Below are 20,238 nucleotides of genomic sequence, written 5' to 3'. Positions count from 1 at the left end.
AAAGTGTATTTGGAGGCTACAAGACCCCATCTTATCAGGGTTTTTCCAGATATGATTTATATGTCCTGAGGATGGTCTCTTCAACTCAAGACTAGAGACCGAAACGTCGACATATACGCTTTGTCTGTTTAAATAATTGATCAACTGTGAAGAAGCGGACAAGCGCTTACAATTGTTATAGAGAGTTTTTGTTTGATTGTTATTCTTGAATCATTTTCTCCTATAACATTGTTATATTTCTGTACCCTTTTTAAAAAAACAATTTATTTTTGGAGTATTAAATACGAACTTTTTCATACACACCTTCTCCCTCTCTTCTCTTTTGGATCATTTGCAGTGACCTATATAAATTTCATAAAAATTTGAGATTGTTGCTTTGCACTATTGGTCTTATACATACAAGGACCTCAAATATTGTTGAAATTCTATGTGAATTGTATAATAACAAAACCCCTTGAAGGTATTTCTACCCTACCACTAGATATGTCAGCCGCATTTGATACGGTTAATCACAACATCCTATTAAATAGACTTATGGATGTTGGAATTAAGGGAATGGCACTGATCTGGTATCAATTGTACCTGTCGGGTAGACAGCAGGCAGGGTCTACACCACCTTTTGTATCCAAAAATAGTCTCAACCAGCACGGGCTCCCTCAGGGATCTGCGATGAGCCTGATTCTATTCAACATATACCTGCGCCCACTTATTCCTATTAGTAAATCTTATGGAATAGAATTGGTGTACTACGCAGACGATACACAACTTATTTTCTCAATGGAAGAGAATCAAGCAGCATCAAATGATAGATTCCATGAGTGTACGCGAAGAACTGCAAATTGGCTTAGGGATAACGCCTTACAATTTAATGGTGAAAAAAACAGAAATGGTGTATTGTATGGCTAACAAAATATCTCGCCCACTCCCAGCCGATTTCTGGCCCACCCCTGTGGAAAAACCACTGATTCCATCTAAGACAGTGCGTAATCAGGGGTGCTGTTTGATAATCGTCTACAACTACACTCCCAAGTAAATAAAACAGTTGCCACCTGCTTATCTCTGATCAGAGTTTTACGGAAAATACTTCCGTTACTGCCAACTTCTGCCAGGGCGCAGGTGGTGAGGTGTGTTATCTTGAGCCGGCTGGAGTATTGTAACGCTCTGCTACTGGGAGCACCGAATTCTCTGATAAAGAAGCTTCAGAGAATTCAAACAATAGCTTCCAAGTTAGCTTTAAAAAGACAGCGAAGGTCGTCTGCTTCTTTAGCCCTGAAATATCTTCATTGGCTACCTATTTTGCAGAGAATACACGGGCATATTACCAACAACTAGCGATAATTATCGCTATGTTGGCTTAGCGGCAATATTTTTATCGCCGAGCTGCGGCGATTTTTATCGCTTAGGAGCCTTGCTATTCTCAAGGTTTATCTCCTAAGCGATAAAAATCGGCCGAAATGCATGAAAAGTCAGCGATATTCATGCATTACCGAGCTAATGCTCTTAGCCATGTTATCCACCTACCATTGGATAACATGGCTAAGAACTGCTCAGGGGCAGGTGTTAGCTTTTGGAGATATTCGCGCTTAGCGCGAATATCTCCAAAAGTTGGTAATAGGAGATAGCGATGTTAGCGACTGTTTCCAGTCGCTAACATCATGGCACGCCCACTTTGCATGTCATTAGTGATAAATATCACTGACATGCAAAGTGGGGCCCAAGATGGTCGCTATCTCCTACTAGCTGTCGCTAACTGGTGTTAGCGACAGCTAGGTAATAGGGAGATAATTTTATCTCCGCTTTCTTGGCTTTTAAAAAAAACGGAGATAAACCCCCTTGATAATATGCCCCTAAGGGGCATATTATCAAGCCTGTGCGATAAAATTATATTTTTACCACTGAGCTGCGGCGATTTTTATCGCAGATAAACCTTGGTATTACCAAGGTTTATCGCAAATGCGATAAAAAACGGCCGCAATGCATGAATATCGCTGAAAAGTCAGCGATATTCATGCATTACCGAGCTAATGCTTTTACCCATGTTATCCACCTCCCACTGGATAACATGGCTAAGAACTGCTCAGGGCAGGTGTTAGCTTTTGGAGATATTCGGCGCTTAGCGCGAATATCTCCAAAAGTTGGTAATAGGAAATAGCGATGTTAGCGACTGTTTCCAGTCGCTAACATCTTGGCACGCCCACTTGCATGTCATTAGTGATAAATTTCACTGACATGCAAATCGGGGCCCAGGATGGTCGCTATCTCCTACTAGCTGCCGCTAACTGGTGTTAGCGACAGCTAGGTAATAGGGAGATAATTTAACTCCGCTTTCTTGGCTTTTAAAGCCAAAAATGCGGAGATAAACCCCCTTGATAATATGCCCCACAGTTTAAAACACTCTGCATTGTCTTTAGGGCAGTACACAGAGTGGGACCCAGACACCTGCAGAGCAAGTTTACCTGGTATATTCCATCCAGAACCCTCCGTTCACCAACAGCAAAATTGGTGAGCACATCCAGATTCTGAAAAACCAGGACTGGTGGTGGGTCATTCAGTTCTGCAGCTGCGCGGGTGTGGAAAGAACTCCCGATTGATCGTAGACAAACGGAGAACTTGCTGCACTTTACAAAAAAGCTGAAAACATGGCTCCTCCCTAGGGTATGGTGACGCCTAGTTGTAGCTTTGATGTAAATGTAAATGTAGTGCTTATATAGCGCACGTATCACCCCCGAAGGGGTCTCAAGTCGCTGTACACATACCGCTGTGGAACCCTTCTTGGCCTTTCCCTGTGAGGTGCCCACTCCTGGGCACCCCCAAGGTGAAGCCAGGCATCCTTAGCGCTGTTGGGGCCGTTGTGGAGATTAAGCAAGCTATTGCCCAGAGGTGCAGAGTGGGACCCATGGTTAGACTAGGCACCGAGGCGAGAATTATCAGGTCTGAGGAAATTGAGCCCAAGACCCGCCGAGGTGGGAATTGAACCCTGGTCCCGGACCAGACCTCTGCATACTTTCTTTCTGGTATGGTTGTATTTGCGCACAGCAGAATGTATGGTAATCTCAGAGCCAGGATACCTGTGGGGTGAATGTGCGCTTTATAAGTTCAGCTTACATTACATTACATTACAGCTATGCCTCTGAAGCGCCAGTGCTGTCACAGCGGTCCATAGGTGCTTCACGAGGCACTTAGATGCATTTTGGATCACTTTGACGGGCTCCCCGCTGGACATGTATTTCTTTTTATGTCCATTTCAAAATGAATTTTGTTCAGCCTGTGTCTGGCTGCTCTGATGCTAGACTGCTCTCTGCAAAGCTCCCAGGGGACCTATTCCAGGCAGAACCAAAAATCTGGGGACCCTACTTACGGGCAATATTTAATGCTATCTTGAGAAGTATGGCGAGCCCAGAAACTTGGGCAGGGGCCGAAATCTTTCCAGTTTTTAAAAAGGGCTCACCTCTCTGTGGAAAATTAGTACGGTTTGGTAAACATTATCTGCGCCATCTTGCCTTTTCCCCTGATGCCACACTTTTTGTCGTGCGCACCCGCCATTTTAGGTGCCTCGATCAGAACCACCCTCTGCACGCCACTGACCCCCAGCACAGCTCTTCGCCCTCACAAGCCCCCCCCCCCACGCACTGGCCACCCCCGCTCTCACATGCCCTGGGTCATAAACCCCTCTTCAGCGCAGCTCTGCCTCGGAATCCCATCTTGTTCCCAGCGCGACACCTCCCTTCATTCCTTTCATGGTCCCAGGCCCTTCGATACAAACCCCCTTTTCCTGTGTGCCCGTTTGTCTTCCTCGTTCCCAGGCCGCCACCTGGCCCTGCGGATACTGTTTATTGCCCCCCCCCCCGTACAGTAGGAAGCTTCCCCCATTAAAGGACCCTCGAATTGACCAAAGCCCCTCCCTATGAGATCCGATCAACCCCACACATCCCGTGAATCGGCGGAATGTCCAGCTGCGCGATAATCATCACCTGTTGTGACCGGGGTGGGGACTTCAACTGTAAATGTGTGTGGGAACGGGCCTGAAGGGGAGATTCCGAGGATGTCCTTTCATACTTCAAAGCATTGCAAGAATGTGTGACCTGCAATAAAGATCATAAACCTGTGTATAAGAGGCCAGGCCTCAGAGATGCGGTTAGAGCACCTCGTGACGATACTTGCTGTCTGAACTGATGTGTTCTCCTCCGGAGAAAATAAATCCTTGTTTCCTGCCTTCCAGTCTCCAGCGCCTGCCTCTTCATTGATTAATATTTTGTGGGTTCAAGAGGCGACACCGCCGGGCAATACTTAAGGATCTTTGTTTATTGGTTGTCCCTGACCCTTTTTTTACAATTGGCGTCCCAAGCGTGGGGCCCATCAGCGACACGTGGATCCAGTGGGAGAGGTCCTGACGACAGAGTGAACGACTGCAACGATCGGGAGAGCTCCTGCCCAATAGACCCTCGTCTGGCAGCCGATCATCTGAACTTCACTGGTTCCGAACAGACCTCTCTCGAGTGATCTACGGTCCTGACTGGGAACCATCAGGAGTGCCGCGAGGAATACGAGGAAAAGAGGACGATCGGGCGCTGGATTCGGAAGACAAGAAACTGTCCATACGGTCCGGGTAAGGTCGTGTAAACACGACGAATTGCGAAATGATTGTTTGATTGTTTGAAAAATACTAGTATTGCTCTTTGTTGATTTGTTTGGAGATTCGCTGTCTGCAAACGGAGAAACGACAGGCTCTCTCTCTTTGCAAGCAGTGAAGGATAGGTAACGCAGCCGTCATGCCTATCTTTCTCCCCCACTGATTGATTGTTTGAACCCGAACTACGGTTCGTGGATTGTTCTCGGGAGATTTCCCTCTCCCACACTGATTAATTGTTTGACCCCGAACTACTGTTCGCGGATTGTTTTCTGGAGATTCTCTGTCTGCAAACAGGAAAGAACAGGTTCCTCTTTGCAGATAGTGAAAGGGTAGAGGACGCAGACCTTTGCGGGCCTACTTATTCTCCCCACTGATTGTTTGATTGACCGAACATTGACTGTTCGATATTGGTTCATGAGGTATTCGCTGCCTGCAAACAACGTAGAATAGAAATATTCTGTCTAGTCTTTGCACGCAGTGATAAGGTAGGTAGTGCTGACTTTTGGCCCCATTGTAATCCGTCATGCCTATTCTCCTCATTGATTGGTAATTGGTTCAACCCGGACCGTTTATTAGAGGTGGACCATCTAGCTCCGCTGGAAGGCACCCCTAATAAAGACATGTTCACAAAGTATGGATTAGTTACCATAGCCTATAGTAAGCTGTGGCACAAGTATACCAAAGAAAATCAAGAGAAACAGTGGCCACTGATAGGATCCTTCGATCTTGATAACATAGAAACGTTAGAAATAGCCCTTTGTAGTAGTAAGACAACGCCTATTATGCTCGACAGTCTCGGTATGTGGCGCAAAGAAGCAATGCAACAAAAGAAAAGAGACGAAGTCAGAGTAGGTAAAGAAACGCGACAGACAACCTTCCAAGCATCTGGTAGGCAAAAGGAAGGGATAGCGGCAACACGGTTCCAAGGAGTAAACGCAGGAAGGGAACGGTGTAAAGGGATATACCGACAGGACAACCCCAAGACACAACGACCCGAAAGTAATCCCCCGACACTACGCGCAGGACGACCAGACTTAGGGCAAAACCAGTGTGCTTTTTGTAAATATTCCGGGCACTGGAAAGCCCAATGCCCGACTCTACTGAACACGGGTAAGAGCAGAGGGCCGACAGAAATAACAGGCTGGCAGAAAGGGAAAAGGCGTGAGACAAAGATGAATCAGACTGACACGGACAGGCCGGATAGAACCACCACGTTTGATTACGCCCGATGGCACAGATTTCGCCAGACCGATTTCAGCGACATGTTTGAGTCCTCATAGATCGAACAACGCTAAGACGGGAAACCCAGTCTAGCTCTAAGTTACCCGGTGACGAACCCCGTACTACCGCTACTGTTCCCGAACACAAAAGGCACCCTTTCGGATAACATACAGAAACAATACACAGAGTAGTCTCGGACAGATTAGTATACATTCCATTAATGAACTCAAACTCCGAGTGCAATGGGGCTGATTACTCTCTGTTGCCCCCCCCCCACTCTGTAAAAAAAAAAGCGATTACAGGCCTGCATAGACAACCCCCCATTACCCAGACATGCCTGTCCAAACAAAATACCTACCCCCACTCCGGAAGTTCCCGAAATGCAGCAGGTCACCGGTCACGCCCATCCGGAAGGTGAAACACACAGCACGTGCGGGGCGGGGTAACTGACAGCCATCGATCGAAAAGGTCACCAGTGGGATGTCCAGGAGGCACCACGGGCCCGGCATGTAATGGCCTTCCCATCCTCTTCTTCCTAGGACGGCGTCCCCCGGGCCACGAGTAGGGAGGGGGCGGATGCAGATGACCCCCTCCCTCGTATCTCCTGGTCCGGCCATCACAAATACCTCCGCTGAAGAATTGGTGCAAGGTGGGCTGGGAGGGAGAGGCGGCGCGAACGAGCCTCTCCCACCTCCCCGGGTAGGAGGTTTCCCAGCCCCGGCCCGGCGCCGAAATCCTCCAGCCGGGCGACGAACATACTTTCGCAGCACAGGACATAGGATGGCCAGCGACCATACTTCCGCAGCACAGGACATAGAATGGCCAGCAACCATACTTGCGCAGCACAAGACATACGATGGCCCTCAAGAGTACTTGTGGAGCACGGGATGTGGGGTGGCCATCATGTATACCCGTGAAAAGGGGCGGCGTGGGGTGCACTGGGAGAGGGAGGCGGCGCGAACGAGTCTCCCTCGCCTCCCCAGGTGGAGGCGCCACAGCTGCACCCTAGCGCCCCGAGCCGAATGTCCTGCTCCTACGCCACGGTGTTCCATTTTTTCGCCCCAAGAAATCTCTTCCACTCTTGCAGACACGACGAAGGGCGGCTGCTGCGGGGTCTCAAAACGGCGTCTGGGCCCCCTGGAAGGCGGGTCTAGGCCGCTAGAGTAACTTTGACCAGTAATGTAACTCGGACGCTTGCCCACCGGGGCACGAGCCCCCACCTCCGACAGCATCCCCACAGCCTTGAAGATTCTACAAAAGTCCCAGGAGCCCTCGGCCCCTGCAGGCTTCCGGTGAGGAACAACTGCCTTGATCGCTAACGAAATGACCACGACATAGCCACAAGATGGTGGTGCTCTCATGTCAGCGCCAGCTTCAATCTGAACCATCCAGAAACATTGTGGGCTAACAAATTCGAGCGAGTTCCGGCTGAACCTCAACGTAACCCGGTAGGGGAGATTTTGCCCCCCCCCCTTTTTTTGATTGACGGTCCGCATTACCTGCCCTTTCTGTTAGCACAAGTCTTTTTGAACTGCCGAAAGGGACTCTGGTCCAACCGCCGGTTGTGGGAAACATTTTGTCCCTGATGCTACTTCCGGGCTAACCCGGCCTCGCCCAAAATGGCGCCGGTGTCAATAGGAACTTACGAACACCTCGTGGTGTTTTTAGCTAATAAGACTTGATGTTCTGAGATATGTATATGATCCTTTGTACACTTGACGAAAAAGAGGGAGGGTTCACTTGACGAACATGTAAAAGGATCCCGTTAAAATGTTGGTTTCAATGTACGATTTATTATGATATTATTGTAACTGATACATAACATCGCTTATGACACACGCCCACGGTATGCATCTAGGAAGTTTGATTGCAACTAGTCTGACTGTGCTTCCAATTATGAAATGAATGCCCCTTGATCCCTCAACTATTGATAGACTTTTTAGTTTCCTGCAAATGACTAAATAAACCCTTTAAAAATATTTTTAATGCTGCAAAATAGCCCCCCCCCCTACTGTACGCGCTTCAGCCATCGCCGTGTCCGGCCAAATACGATTGCACTCTCATATCTACATGCTGAACGATTGTGCAAATAAAGGTTTTCCAAACTATGAACAGGTATTGCATGCTTTTGTAAAATGTGGGATCAGCGGGAGAGTTTTTCTGTGCGCTCTGCTTTGTTCTCTTTTTAAGGTTATTAGAAGATGGTTGCTCAGCCCCGGATTGAGGATCGAATCTAAGGCACGATACTCTGCCTCCAAATATGCGACTGGCTCAGGAACTAACGCATGGAGAAGGACCTCGACTTCTAAGGACGGGTAAAGTGAAGCGGTGTAAATGATAGAATGTTATAAAGGTATGGTACTCAAAGGTACTAGGGAACAGGGTTGGCCGAAGAGCGGATATGCCTTAGGACATCACAGCGTTGAAAAAAAAAAAATGTTAAGGACCCCGATAGCTAGATACATCTACAAACTAGATACCTCGCACTAAGCGCCTCTGATTTTTAACGTTTCCCTACACACGGCCTATAATGCCACACTCGGACCGTCTCCCTCGTGAACAACCTATCGCTCGCCATCCTTGCCACACTGCCCGCCCCCCCCTGACTTCAGAAACCAAGACCCCAGGGATTATATCCCGAGGAGATAAGACGAGTATGTGATAAGTAAAGGACTTTCGTGCCCGTGCATTTGATATGCTCGAATGTTGTTCCCCCTCCCTTCCCCTTCTTTTCCTCCCTCTACAGGTTACAATGGAATCACGACTGAGGTATGGAGAAGATCTGAAACTTCGCCATGTCTGATACATGAAGCGGACTAACGCTGCAAGGTGGCACCTAAGGACACCCACAAACTACTCTTGTAACGAAAGAGCCAATAAGTTGTATGATATGATGAAACACGATCACCCCTAATCCGTGTTGCGTGAATGAGCACATGTCACGTATGTCTGAAACTATGAGAAAATGTTTTTATGCGACTGAAGCATTGACTTACCTAGTCAAAGGACCGAGAGTGCGAGAAATGCGACACAATGATGCCTTTTACTCAATGCATGTCCCTTTGTACCCGGCCTAATGCTCGTCCGTCCCAAACTGCATGCTTTCGAAATTCTAACACAGACCCGTAATATCTCATGTTGTGTAATGCGCTGAATAACCTATCTTAATACACGGCCACTCCCCATGTCGCACGTGTACTATTTAGCCTATTGTTGCATCTCTCTCTCTCTCTCTCTCTCTCTCTCTCTCTCTCTCTCTCTCTCTCTCTCTCTCTCTCTCTCTCTCTCTCTCTCTCTCTCTCTCTCTCTCTCTCTCTCTCTCTCTCTCTCTCTCTCTCTCTCTCTCTCTCTCTCTCTCTCTCTCTCTCTCTCTCTCTCTCTCTCTCTCTCTCTCTCTCTCTCTCTCTCTCTCTCTCTCTCTCTCTCTCTCTCTCTCTCTCTCTCTCTCTCTCTCTCTCTCTCCTCCACACTCTCACTCTTCCTAACGACTGACACCTAATTGGCAAACCACCACCCCTGGTGCACCACCAAATTGGCTCCAAATACCGCAAGTATTTGCACAAATTTGTCTTAAATAAAATCACCTTGATGCCATGTTACTACCTCTCCTTTCTGCTAAATATTGATGAAACCTAGAATTGGCCAAAAAGGAAAGGACAGGTAAGACGACTGAGGTTCCCTAATCTGACCCGTAATAAGGGAACTACATGTCAGTGGCTTCTATGATAAAAATGCCTCAGGTAACGCGACCTTCCCCGTCCCGAATTGTCTCAATACCCAAACAGTAAAAGTGATCGAAGCATCCCCGTCTTCCCAGTTTTTGTATCAGCTGCCCCGGACGAGAGTTTGAAAAAAATGTCCCTCACCCCCGGTTGTAAGAGATGGGTCGACTTACAACTAACACAGGCCAGCCGTTGTTCCTAGAAATGATTTGCTGATGAGCAAGCTACAGAGTATAGAATTCGAGAAATGTCACTGAACGCTTACCAACTGAACTGTGGCCTCCTGCTAGATAACGCCCTCATGACACAAAGCAAGACGATAGTCCCTCACCCCAGTTTGCTATGTTCCTAGTTGTTTTCCATAAGACCCCGGTCACCCCAAGGATGAGTCGAATAGTTATCGCAAGCCCCCGGTTTTTAATGAAGTAGTCAGGTTGTAAGAGACTATGTAGAAATTAGAATGATGTTTGCGAAGTTAAGATTAGACCGAAATGAAGAAATTGTTGCAGTAAACCCTGTTGAAAGTAAAATGTTTAGCTGAAAGATGGGATGCATTGATATAATGGAAAATTGTTTAGCCTATGTTCATTCCTCAGAAAGATGCCTATCAGACCATGGTGATAGCACGTTGCACTCTTTCGTAAAATACAAAGCCCTGGAGAACGGTATAGCTTCGTAAGGCTCGTACTAGGAAAGTGGGTCTCTGCCAGAAGAACTGACGTGACTGTAATAAACAAATGCAATGGATAGGTATCAGATCTCGTACCACGACAATGAATGTAATACCAACAAACACCAAAGAAATAGTTACGAAGGAAAGTTATAGGAAATCGAGCAAACCCATCATCAATTATTTATATGTTGGTTGTAAACCCCAATGTAACGGATGTTTCCCAGTTGCTTGGAGTTGGGAGAGAAATAGACTTATGTGATTACCTTCCTCTGCCAATTCTCTAAAGACTGTCTTTTCAAACTCATTTAAGGGTACCACTGTCGGAGGAGAGAGAGACCGGATGTGGGAGCACGCGGCCTGACTGCAGTTCGTGGAACATCTGCGACATTGGCCAAGGCGAGACCGCAACAGTAAGGAGTCGCAGGACGAGGCACTGTGTCCGACAAAATGAAAGGAAAGGGCTGACCTGATGCCCCTGCTCGATGATCAACATGTGCCAAAAAGTCCCCGCCCTCTGAACTCGGTCATGGGCCCGCCTACCTGAAATTTTCCGTCCCCCTGGTCTGTTCCCGATCTGGCCCTGCTCCATCCCCTTTTCCTCCGACCTACCCTAAGGACTACTCACACACCCCCTTCTTCCACCTGAACTCTTTGACAATCGACTCGAAAAAGAAAAACTGCGGTCAGATAGAATAGGGTTTTGTTGCAAACTAAAATGAAACTTGGGTGCCCTGTCTAAGGCACCCATGAAAGAATAGTTAGGACACAGGGCGAAAAAGGACCTTTTTGACCAGGAAAGCGAGGAAAAGGTCATGCCCTGCAACGCAGGACCTAGAATAGAGCTGGACACATAGCTCCACCGCCGGTGCTCAACAGTGCCAACAGAAGACGACAAAGAATGCTGAGAACTCACTAATAATGGTCCACGACAATAAGACTTCCCCTTCGAACAGTGACACCCCTGATTATCGTTTTTGCTACGTCTCATTTCTCTCCCAGCCTCCATTGTATTGATTATGCTCCAACCGAATACGAAATGAACTTACATATGTAATAACCTATCAGTTCATATTCCGAATGACTATAAGCATTTATGAAATGTACCCGACGCTCTCACTACAGAATCGTTTTTTTGTCCGATATTGCATTACTATGACTTTCCTGCAATGAGCTTAACGATGGGTCCGCCTCCTAAGATGAAAGATTTTAAATGTAATGTTTACAGCTCCTTCACCTGGGTTCCTACTTCTTTACTTATGACTGCCACAGTAGACATGGATAGGAATTAGGCCAGCAAGATGTCTTGGGAATGTTAAAGGGAGGACTGTGGAAAATTAGTACGGTTTGGTAAACATTATCTGCGCCATCTTGCCTTTTCCCCTGATGCCACACTTTTTGTCGTGCGCACCCGCCATTTTAGGTGCCTCGATCAGAACCACCCTCTGCACGCCACTGACCCCCAGCACAGCTCTTCGCCCTCACAAGCCCCCCCCCCCACGCACTGGCCACCCCCGCTCTCACATGCCCTGGGTCATAAACCCCTCTTCAGCGCAGCTCTGCCTCGGAATCCCATCTTGTTCCCAGCGCGACACCTCCCTTCATTCCTTTCATGGTCCCAGGCCCTTCGATACAAACCCCCTTTTCCTGTGTGCCTGTTTGTCTTCCTCGTTCCCAGGCCGCCACCTGGCCCTGCGGATACTGTTTATTGCCCCCCCGTACAGTAGGAAGCTTCCCCCATTAAAGGACCCTCGAATTGATCAAAGCCCCTCCCTATGAGATCCGATCAACCCCACACATCCCGTGAATCGGCGGAATGTCCAGCTGCGCGATAATTATCACCTGTTGTGACCGGGGTGGGGACTTCAACTGTAAATGTGTGTGGGAACGGGCCTGAAGGGGAGATTCCGAGGATGTCCTTTCATACTTCAAAGCATTGCAAGAATGTGTTACCTGCAATAAAGATCATAAACCTGTGTATAAGAGGCCAGGCCTCAGAGATGCGGTTAGAGCACCTCGTGACGATACTTGCTGTCTGAACTGATGTGTTCTCCTCCGGAGAAAATAAATCCTTGTTTCCTGCCTTCCAGTCTCCAGCGCCTGCCTCTTCATTGATTAATATTTTGTGGGTTCAAGAGGCGACACCGCCGGGCAATACTTAAGGATCTTTGTTTATTGGTTGTCCCTGACCCTTTTTTTACATCTCCTGCCGACCAACCATAGGTCGATCAGTTTGATCGATATCACCCAGAAACTGTCTGCAAGGGTCCTCCTTGATCGCCTTCATGTGTGGATGGAGAAGCATGAAATCTTGAGTTCATACCAAGCCGGTTTTAGAAACAGAGGGGCATATTACCAAGGGGGGCGATAGACAATTATCGCCGATTTAGCATCCGTTTTCGGCCGCTAAGCGGCGATAATTCTATCGCCCCATTAGCAAGCTGTCGCTAACTGATGTTAGCGACAGCCTTTAGGCGATAGCGAGCGGTTTGGGGCCCGCTTTGCATGTCAGCGATGTTTATCGCTAATGACATGCAAAGTGGGCGTACCCAACCCATTAGCGACTGAAAGCAGTCGATAACGTCGCTATCGCCTATTAGCAAGGCAGGCGTAGCGATGGAAATATTCGCGCTAAGCGCGAATATCTCCAAAAACTAACGCCTGCTCAGACCACTTCTTAGCCATGTTATCCAATGGGAGGTGGATATCATGGCTAAGAGCATTTTGTCGCAAATGCGTGAATATCGCTGTATTCTCAGTGATATTCATGCTATCGCCGGAAAATATATCGCTTTGGAGATAAACCTTGCTAATAGCAAGTTATCTCAGCGAAAATTTCCGGCGATGCTTAGCGATAAAGAAATCGTTGCTAAGCCTAGTTAGCGATAAATATCGCTAATCGTTGGTAATATGCCCCAATATTTCTACCATCTTTAGACTCCAACTATTATACTGGAAGATGGTGTCAACAGAGGGTGGCAGCCTCTACTTGATATTTGTTGATCTGAAAACGGCATTTGATTTGGTCCCTGAAGACAAACTGTGGGAGGTACTTTAACACCTGGGAAATCCCCCCCCCCCCCCTACTTTCTGATCTTGATCAGGAGACTGCACGAGGGCAACTTTGCCCAAGTAAGGTACGGGAAATTTGGGGAACTGACCTCCCGCTTCCCAGTTAACAGAGGAGAAAGGCAGTGGGGTGTTCTCGCCCCTACCCTGTTTTGCCTTTTCTTCAACGCTCTGGTTGCCCAACTAAACGAGGTAAAGGATAACGATGCCCCAAAGCTGGCGCGTAGTAAAGTCCCAGCAATGATGTTCGCGGACGACTCTTTGTTACTATCTAAGTCGCCCATGGGCATCCAGAGGGTTCTTGATAGATTTGCTACATTCTGCAAAAACAGGGGGCCAGAGATCAACACATTGAAGACCAGATTCATGGTCTTCGATCCAGCGAACACATCCCGCCCAAAACCCTCCCTAAATGATACCTTGCTCGCGAGGGTGACAGTCTTCGACTATCTAGGTGTCACGCTGTCCGAAACGTTTGAGTGGGGCCCACAACTAGCCAAAGCAAGTCTCAAGCTAGCACAGACTGTGGGGGGAAGTGCAAAAATATATTGGAACTTACATTAGGCATTTAGAATCTTGAAATGTGATACTCACCCACCCATTGTTTTTGCCGTGTCCCAATTTTTAAACTCATTGTGGCATAATCGTAGGGTGCTGTTAAACTCGCCACCGCAATTTCAAAACTCCCATAGTGCATACATTGATACATTGTAACCTTTTTAACTTATTTTTAACCCCTTCCATATTTTAACAATCAACATTAATGATGAACTGAAATCTGACTACATCAAAATGGTATGGGTTTATTTTTATGATTGTTGTGGCTTTACACAGGGTATTTGACTTGGTAGCTGGCTGAGGACGAGATAAAGCCTTGAATCCCACGAACCTCCCACACTGTGATATACTCTAATGCTGCTAAATATGCAATTTGTGTTCTTACCTTATCTGTAATTTATTGGTTTGGGTTATCTGTTTTTATTGTAACTCTTTTTACCATCTACTTTTTATGGTCTATACTAACGGTAATAAAGTTTGTTGGAATGGAAACGGGTAATTGGAAGGTGGAAAAACATACCTGTCGACGCTCTTGTTTTTTAACTTCACTACTCCTCGGCCTCAGAGTAATCTTATGCAGCACTAGAAATGGAAGAAAGAAACTGTATCATTTCCTGAACACATTAATATCTTCATTTAATCAGATTTGCAGAGCGTTATATCAATGTTGCCTTATAGCACCTCAAGGAGGTTGGCACATTTAGCTAGCCTGCCTGTACAGCCATGCCTCACTTACACTGGTGTTTTCAGTTCTTGTTCTCTCTGGGTTTTAGTTTGCCTCTTATTTGCTCAATTTGTGGGTACCATCTACCTCTACCCCTCCTTTTTAGGTCTCGCCTAGCGACGCAGCGCATGCGCTGCTCGCCTTAGCGAGATCTATTGTCATTGCTTTTCTTCCAAAGGGGGGCAGGAGATGTGCACGCGCTTGGACAGGCGGTGTGCACGTGTACGGCTTTCGTCGTTTTTGTTATTTTGCACTATATTGAAGCTTGTGTCCCTGCAGTCCCCTGGCTCTCCAGAGGGGACGCTGGACATGCTCTTCCTGCTGCCTCTCCAGCTCTCCGTTGGGGGCTCTCCCATTCCTCCCCCCACAGCACCCGCAATTCCCGGGGACCTCGGAGCTGGTCAGTGTCCCTCCCTCCCCCGGGCTTGCTGCCCCCATGCCGCGCGCCTCATGCTGACTCAACCCAGGAAATGGGTATGATCGCCCTCGGCCTCCTCGCTCATTTGTGGGAAACCAGAGCCCAGTCACTGCTGTGGTCAGCAGCCGACTTACAGCCACCAAGAACCAACAATTACCCAAAATAATAAGGAAACAATTATCAGAGAATACAATCAACTTGTTTCCCGCAACCTGCCCCCCTCGCTCCCAAAGTTAGAGAAACTCAGTCCCTCTTCCAGTTTTACATAATCTGGCCCGAGCCCCCATCTTCTTCTGTCCACAAATCCAAGTAACTCCCAAATAATTACAGCATAACTTCTCGATGTCAGTGATAGCGGTTTGTCCCCCGGATCCAGAGAAAGAAAGGCCGGCACCATCTGAGAGAGTTTAAGTCTAGAAACCCCGAGTCTCTCTCTCTCAGACAGTCAGTCAGTCGCTCTCTCTCTCTCTCTCTCTCTCAGTCAGTCTCTCTCTCTCTGTCAGTCTCTCTCTTAGTCAGTCAGTCTCTCTCTCTCTCTGTCAGTCTCTCTCGCAGTCAGTCAGTCTCTCTCTCTCTGTCAGTCTCTCTCTTAGTCAGTCAGTGTCTCCCTCTCTGTCAGTCTCTCTCTCAGTCAGTCTCTCTCTTAGTCAGTCAGCCTCTCTCTCGGTCAGCCTCTCTCTCAGTCAGTCTCTCTCTCTGTCAGTCTCCCTCTTAGTCAGTCAGTGTCTCCCTCTCGGTCAGCCTCTCTCTCAGTCAGTCTCTCTCTCTGTCTGTCAGTCTCTCTCTTAGTCGGTCAGTGTCTCCCTCTCTGTCAGTCTCTCTCTCTCTGTCCGGCTCTCTCGCTCTCTCACTCCACACTTTCTCTCTCTCCACACTTTTCTCTTGCTCGCTCTCTCTCTGGGGGGCCATGGGTACATTATCTGAAAGGTCCACAGGCCGCCAAGGAAGGCCTGCTGGGCCGCTGGCGGCCCGTGGGCCATACTATGAGTACCGCAAAGATAGATTATATAAATGAAGGCAGGCAGGCAGGTAGGTAGGTAGATAGATAGATAGATAGATAGATAGATAGATAGATAGATAGATAGATAGATAGATAGATAGATAGATAGATAGATAGATAGATAGATAGATAGACAGACAGACAGACAGACAGACAGACAGACAGGCAGGCAGACAGACAGACAGACAGACAGACAGACAGACAGACAGATAGATAGACAGACAGATAGATAGATAGATAGACAGACAGATAGATAGATAGATAGGCAGACAGACAGACAGACAGACAGACAGATAGACAGATAGATAGATAGATAGATAGATAGATAGATAGATAGATAGATAGATAGATAGATAGATAGATAGATAGATAGATAGATAGATAGATAGATAGATAGATGGGTGGGTGGGTGGGTAGCTTTGTGGATGGATGAGTGAGTGAGTGAGTCTTTCATACACGAGTGTGGGGTACCTTCGGGTGACCTGGGCTCAGCTGACATGATACAACTGCTTTTAAATGAAACATTTCTGAGCCGCGCCGGTGACCCAATACTACTTCCAGTAACGATGATTAAAGTCTCCTGTACATTCAAACAGGAAATAATGCCCTGTTACTGCCTTGTGTACACTCATCACGGGCACTCGTGCAGACTCACACGGGTGCTTATGCACTTGTGCAAGCTCCCAGTGTCCGTGCAGGCACGTGCGCACACCGCTGCACGGGACAGGTGCGTGCACACTCACGTGCACAGAGCCCTGTGCTCCAGGCTTGAAAGCGGCCACGAAAGTGAAGGGTCTCTAAAGGGGTGCGAGCTGAGAAGCTTATCCAAGGGGCGTGGCTTAAGACAAGCACACTAAAGCCCTGCATTTGCCGCTAGACAGCATTGTGGTGCTTCTGTGCGCTTTCTTCTTGAGTGTGGAATACTATTACGCTGTGATGGACACGCATCGGAAACAAACCAGTCTTATTTGGCTTTGCCAATGCTTTTTTGCAGGATGAGATAAATGAATAACAACACTGATGTTGTTGTGAATAACTCTAATTGAAAACAGGAGTCTGTGAAATCGCCACTGCTAGAGTCTCCCCCTCCCTCCTTCCTCTCTGTGCCCTTCTTCCAGTTTCTCCTGCGTGCACCCCATTCACTCCAGCACCCCCAGCCCACACACACCCCTCATTCACCTCTAAGCACTGCGTTTTCTTTCACTTTCTCCCCATCAATATTTCGACCACTCTGCCCCTCCTTCAATCCCGTTCACACAGACTCGCAATTAAAGCGGCGCACACGTGATCAGCAGAGAGGCCAAGGACTGGATGAGCAGGTGTTCTGAACATCTCTCCGACCCACTGAGAGGCACGGGGAGAACTGACTCTTCCTTCGGCTTCCGCTCCAGAGCTCTCAGCCGTGGTCCCTTATAACCACCCCTCACAGCACCCTGAAGCCACACAAGCGCCTAGAAGCCACTCAGTTCACAGTAAGCACCATACACGAGTAGTATGCTGCACAACCTCAAAAGTATTTTACATAAATTGTTCATAAATCGATCACACAGTTAAGGGCGTCATTTAGGGCCGATAAGGACCCGTTTCAACGTCATTATAAATACTGTCGGGTGTGGGATCCGGAGGGCCCCGGCCCCTTTAAAGCCCTGCCTGTGCTCGCGCTCGTGTGAACTTTTCTCTCCCTCGTGTGACCCCCGGGGACTGGGACCCTCGTGTGCACTCACCAGCGCTGCGCGGCCTCTTCCACGACGCCCCCGGGCGTCTCGGATTGAACTGTCTTTTGCGCCTTTCTTCGCTTGCTCTCTCGGGACTGTGGCTGGGCAGTCGCTCGTGGGATGTCTCAATGCCCGAACAGTCTCTCGTGGGTGGCAGTCTCTCGTGGGTGGCAGTCTCTCGTGGGTGCCCGGGCAGTCTCTCGTGGGTGGGCAGTCTCTTGTGAGATGTCTCAGTGGCTGGGCAGTCTCTCGTGGGTGGCTGTGCAGTCTCTCGTGGGTGGCTGTGCAGTCTCTCGTGGGTGGCAGTCTCTCGTGGGTGGCTGTGCAGTCTCTCGTGGGTGGCAGTCTCTCGTGGGTGGCCGGGCAGTCTCTCGTGGGTGGCTGGGCAGTTGTTCGTGGGATGTCTCAATGCCCGAACAGTCTCTCGTGGGTGGCAGTCTCTCGTGGGTGGCAGTCTCTCGTGGGTGGCCGGGCAGTCTCTCGTGGGTGGCCGGGCAGTCTCTCGTGGGTGGGCAGTCTCTTGTGAGATGTCTCAGTGGCTGGGCAGTCTCTCGTGGGTGGCTGTGCAGTCTCTCGTGGGTGGCTGTGCAGTCTCTCGTGGGTGGCAGTCTCTCGTGGGTGGCTGGGCAGTCTCTCGTGAGATGTCTCCGGGGCTGTGAGTCTGGCGCGCGCTGCCTCTGCTCTGCCCCGTCTGTCTGATTTTTCCTTAATATACCTGGGGGTGCATAATGAGGGGGCGGCCCCACACCTCCCAGGGAGGGGGGGGTGCCTACTCGAACCCCTACCCCGTGCTGGACCAGTTAGGCGCACAGGAGAGGGTGGGGGCCTCATCTCTGTGAAGAAGGGAGGGGGGGGGCACCGCCCCCACTCATTCATAACTTGATGAGAGCGTCCCCACCTCCACAGGGAGCGCCTGTAGCTTCTCGGCGCCTCTCAGGAACAACAACCTCAGTGATGTCATCACCACGGGGCAGGCTCACATATCAGATAACCCTGCACCCCACACCTGACCTCTGACCCTGCGACGCTGCATACATAACCACAAAATACAGGGGGATAGGGTGAAATGACGTCATAACAAGGCTGCTCTCAGGTGCGGAGACCCCAGGAGGGGCGGCAGGGCAAGTGTTACAACACATCTCATGCCAGTGACGTAAGAATTAATGGTTAATCTACAATCCCAGGTATCCGGTGGCCACGAGCCTGAAACCAGGGTACATCTGAGAGGGAATAAACGGAATGCACAGAATTAAAGCGGCGCACCTTTTATTATTACAAGGAGCGCGCGCATGCTCACGCCGCGGACTGCAACGCGGTCTGTTGAGCGCAAACAATTTAAATCTGCGAGACACACAGGTTAATTAAATAATATATTAGTTTTGTGCTTTTATGCAAGAAATTGATTGCATTTGAATGACACTTTGGGTGTGACGTGTGCATATAGCTTTCTTGCGTAAAACACACGTGCCACTGAATATACCCTAAAATGAGTAATAACTCAGTCGCATAGCTGAGTAGTACGTCACATACCTTGTTTCTCATTGCCCCATAATTTGCCCCATCATTGCGTCAGCCCAGAAGCATCATTTCACCCACTATTGATCCATAATTCTTGTGGATCATGTAGCGAATGTACTGGTTTTAATTAACTATACATAATAAAAATGTACTTACTTACTTGTGGGTCACGTCATCACGGACTGGCCAATAAGGAGGCGACCTTAACAATACACGACGGTGTCACAAAGGTGAAACTTTCTACTTCGTCATCAAGAGAGTTCCATGCCCCAAGTGACGTCATAGACAAGTAGAGCGCAGCGCTTAGCTGTCGGTGTCAAGGAGCTCCAAGGAGAAAAGTCACACTTTAAGGGAAATCACTGGCCCCCGGGGGCAGGGGGCGCTGCTCTTTGCCACATTTATGCGCACAGGTTGTAGGTTCTGCTGAGTATTGGCGCCCTGTGCCCGGGCCCAGGGCGCCCAGGCCAAAAGGCGGCCCTGACTCCAGTGATGTCACGGCCTTTACAGCTGCCACCAGTCTCTGTTGTGCATGTCTCCTTTCCGTGACAGCCCCCGCGTCACCACTCCCTCTTGTTTCTTCGTGAGCCTGTGACAGCCCCCACATTGAAACAAGGCGCATTGCTCGGATTATTATGGGCCCCTGGACACTTTCCCCTTCATTTGCTGACAGGCGCTGAAGTTTTCCTGACGTCTCACTGCACACTTGAGGCCGCCAGCCTATGCATTACCGAGCACACGTCAGGCAGGCAGCGTGTCCCATGTGTGATTTAAGTCTGTCGTGAGAGCGTGCACCGCCTGTGACGTGCACACACGACGCCCTGGATACACATGAAAGATGGCGGCCTCACATGAACGACTGGCCCCCGCCAGTGCCCCGGTGCATGGCACGCGTGCAGAGCTGCCCCTCTCCAGTGGTGGCAATCATTGGAATACAACCGTGGCTGCAGATTGGGGTCAGCGTGCGGCGCCGGATGTGCGTCACCAGATGCCACC

General features: G+C 48.9%; 1 protein-coding gene across 1 annotated transcript in view; it reads right to left on the bottom strand.

Moving 5' to 3' along the window:
- The window catches only part of LOC144799313 (granulocyte colony-stimulating factor receptor-like), a 116,844-nt gene that overhangs the window by 90,207 nt on the left and 6,399 nt on the right, over positions 1-20,238 (bottom strand). Inside the window, exon 2 of the mRNA XM_078670554.1 lies at positions 14,391-14,452. Within this exon, the coding sequence (XP_078526680.1) occupies positions 14,391-14,452 (62 nt within the window). The remainder of the gene's footprint in view (positions 1-14,390; positions 14,453-20,238) is intronic.

The sequence above is a fragment of the Lissotriton helveticus genome, chromosome 12 (assembly GCF_964261635.1).
Source record: "Lissotriton helveticus chromosome 12, aLisHel1.1, whole genome shotgun sequence".
Lineage (NCBI taxonomy): Eukaryota > Metazoa > Chordata > Amphibia > Caudata > Salamandridae > Lissotriton > Lissotriton helveticus.
This window is presented reverse-complemented; position numbering and strand designations above follow the sequence as displayed.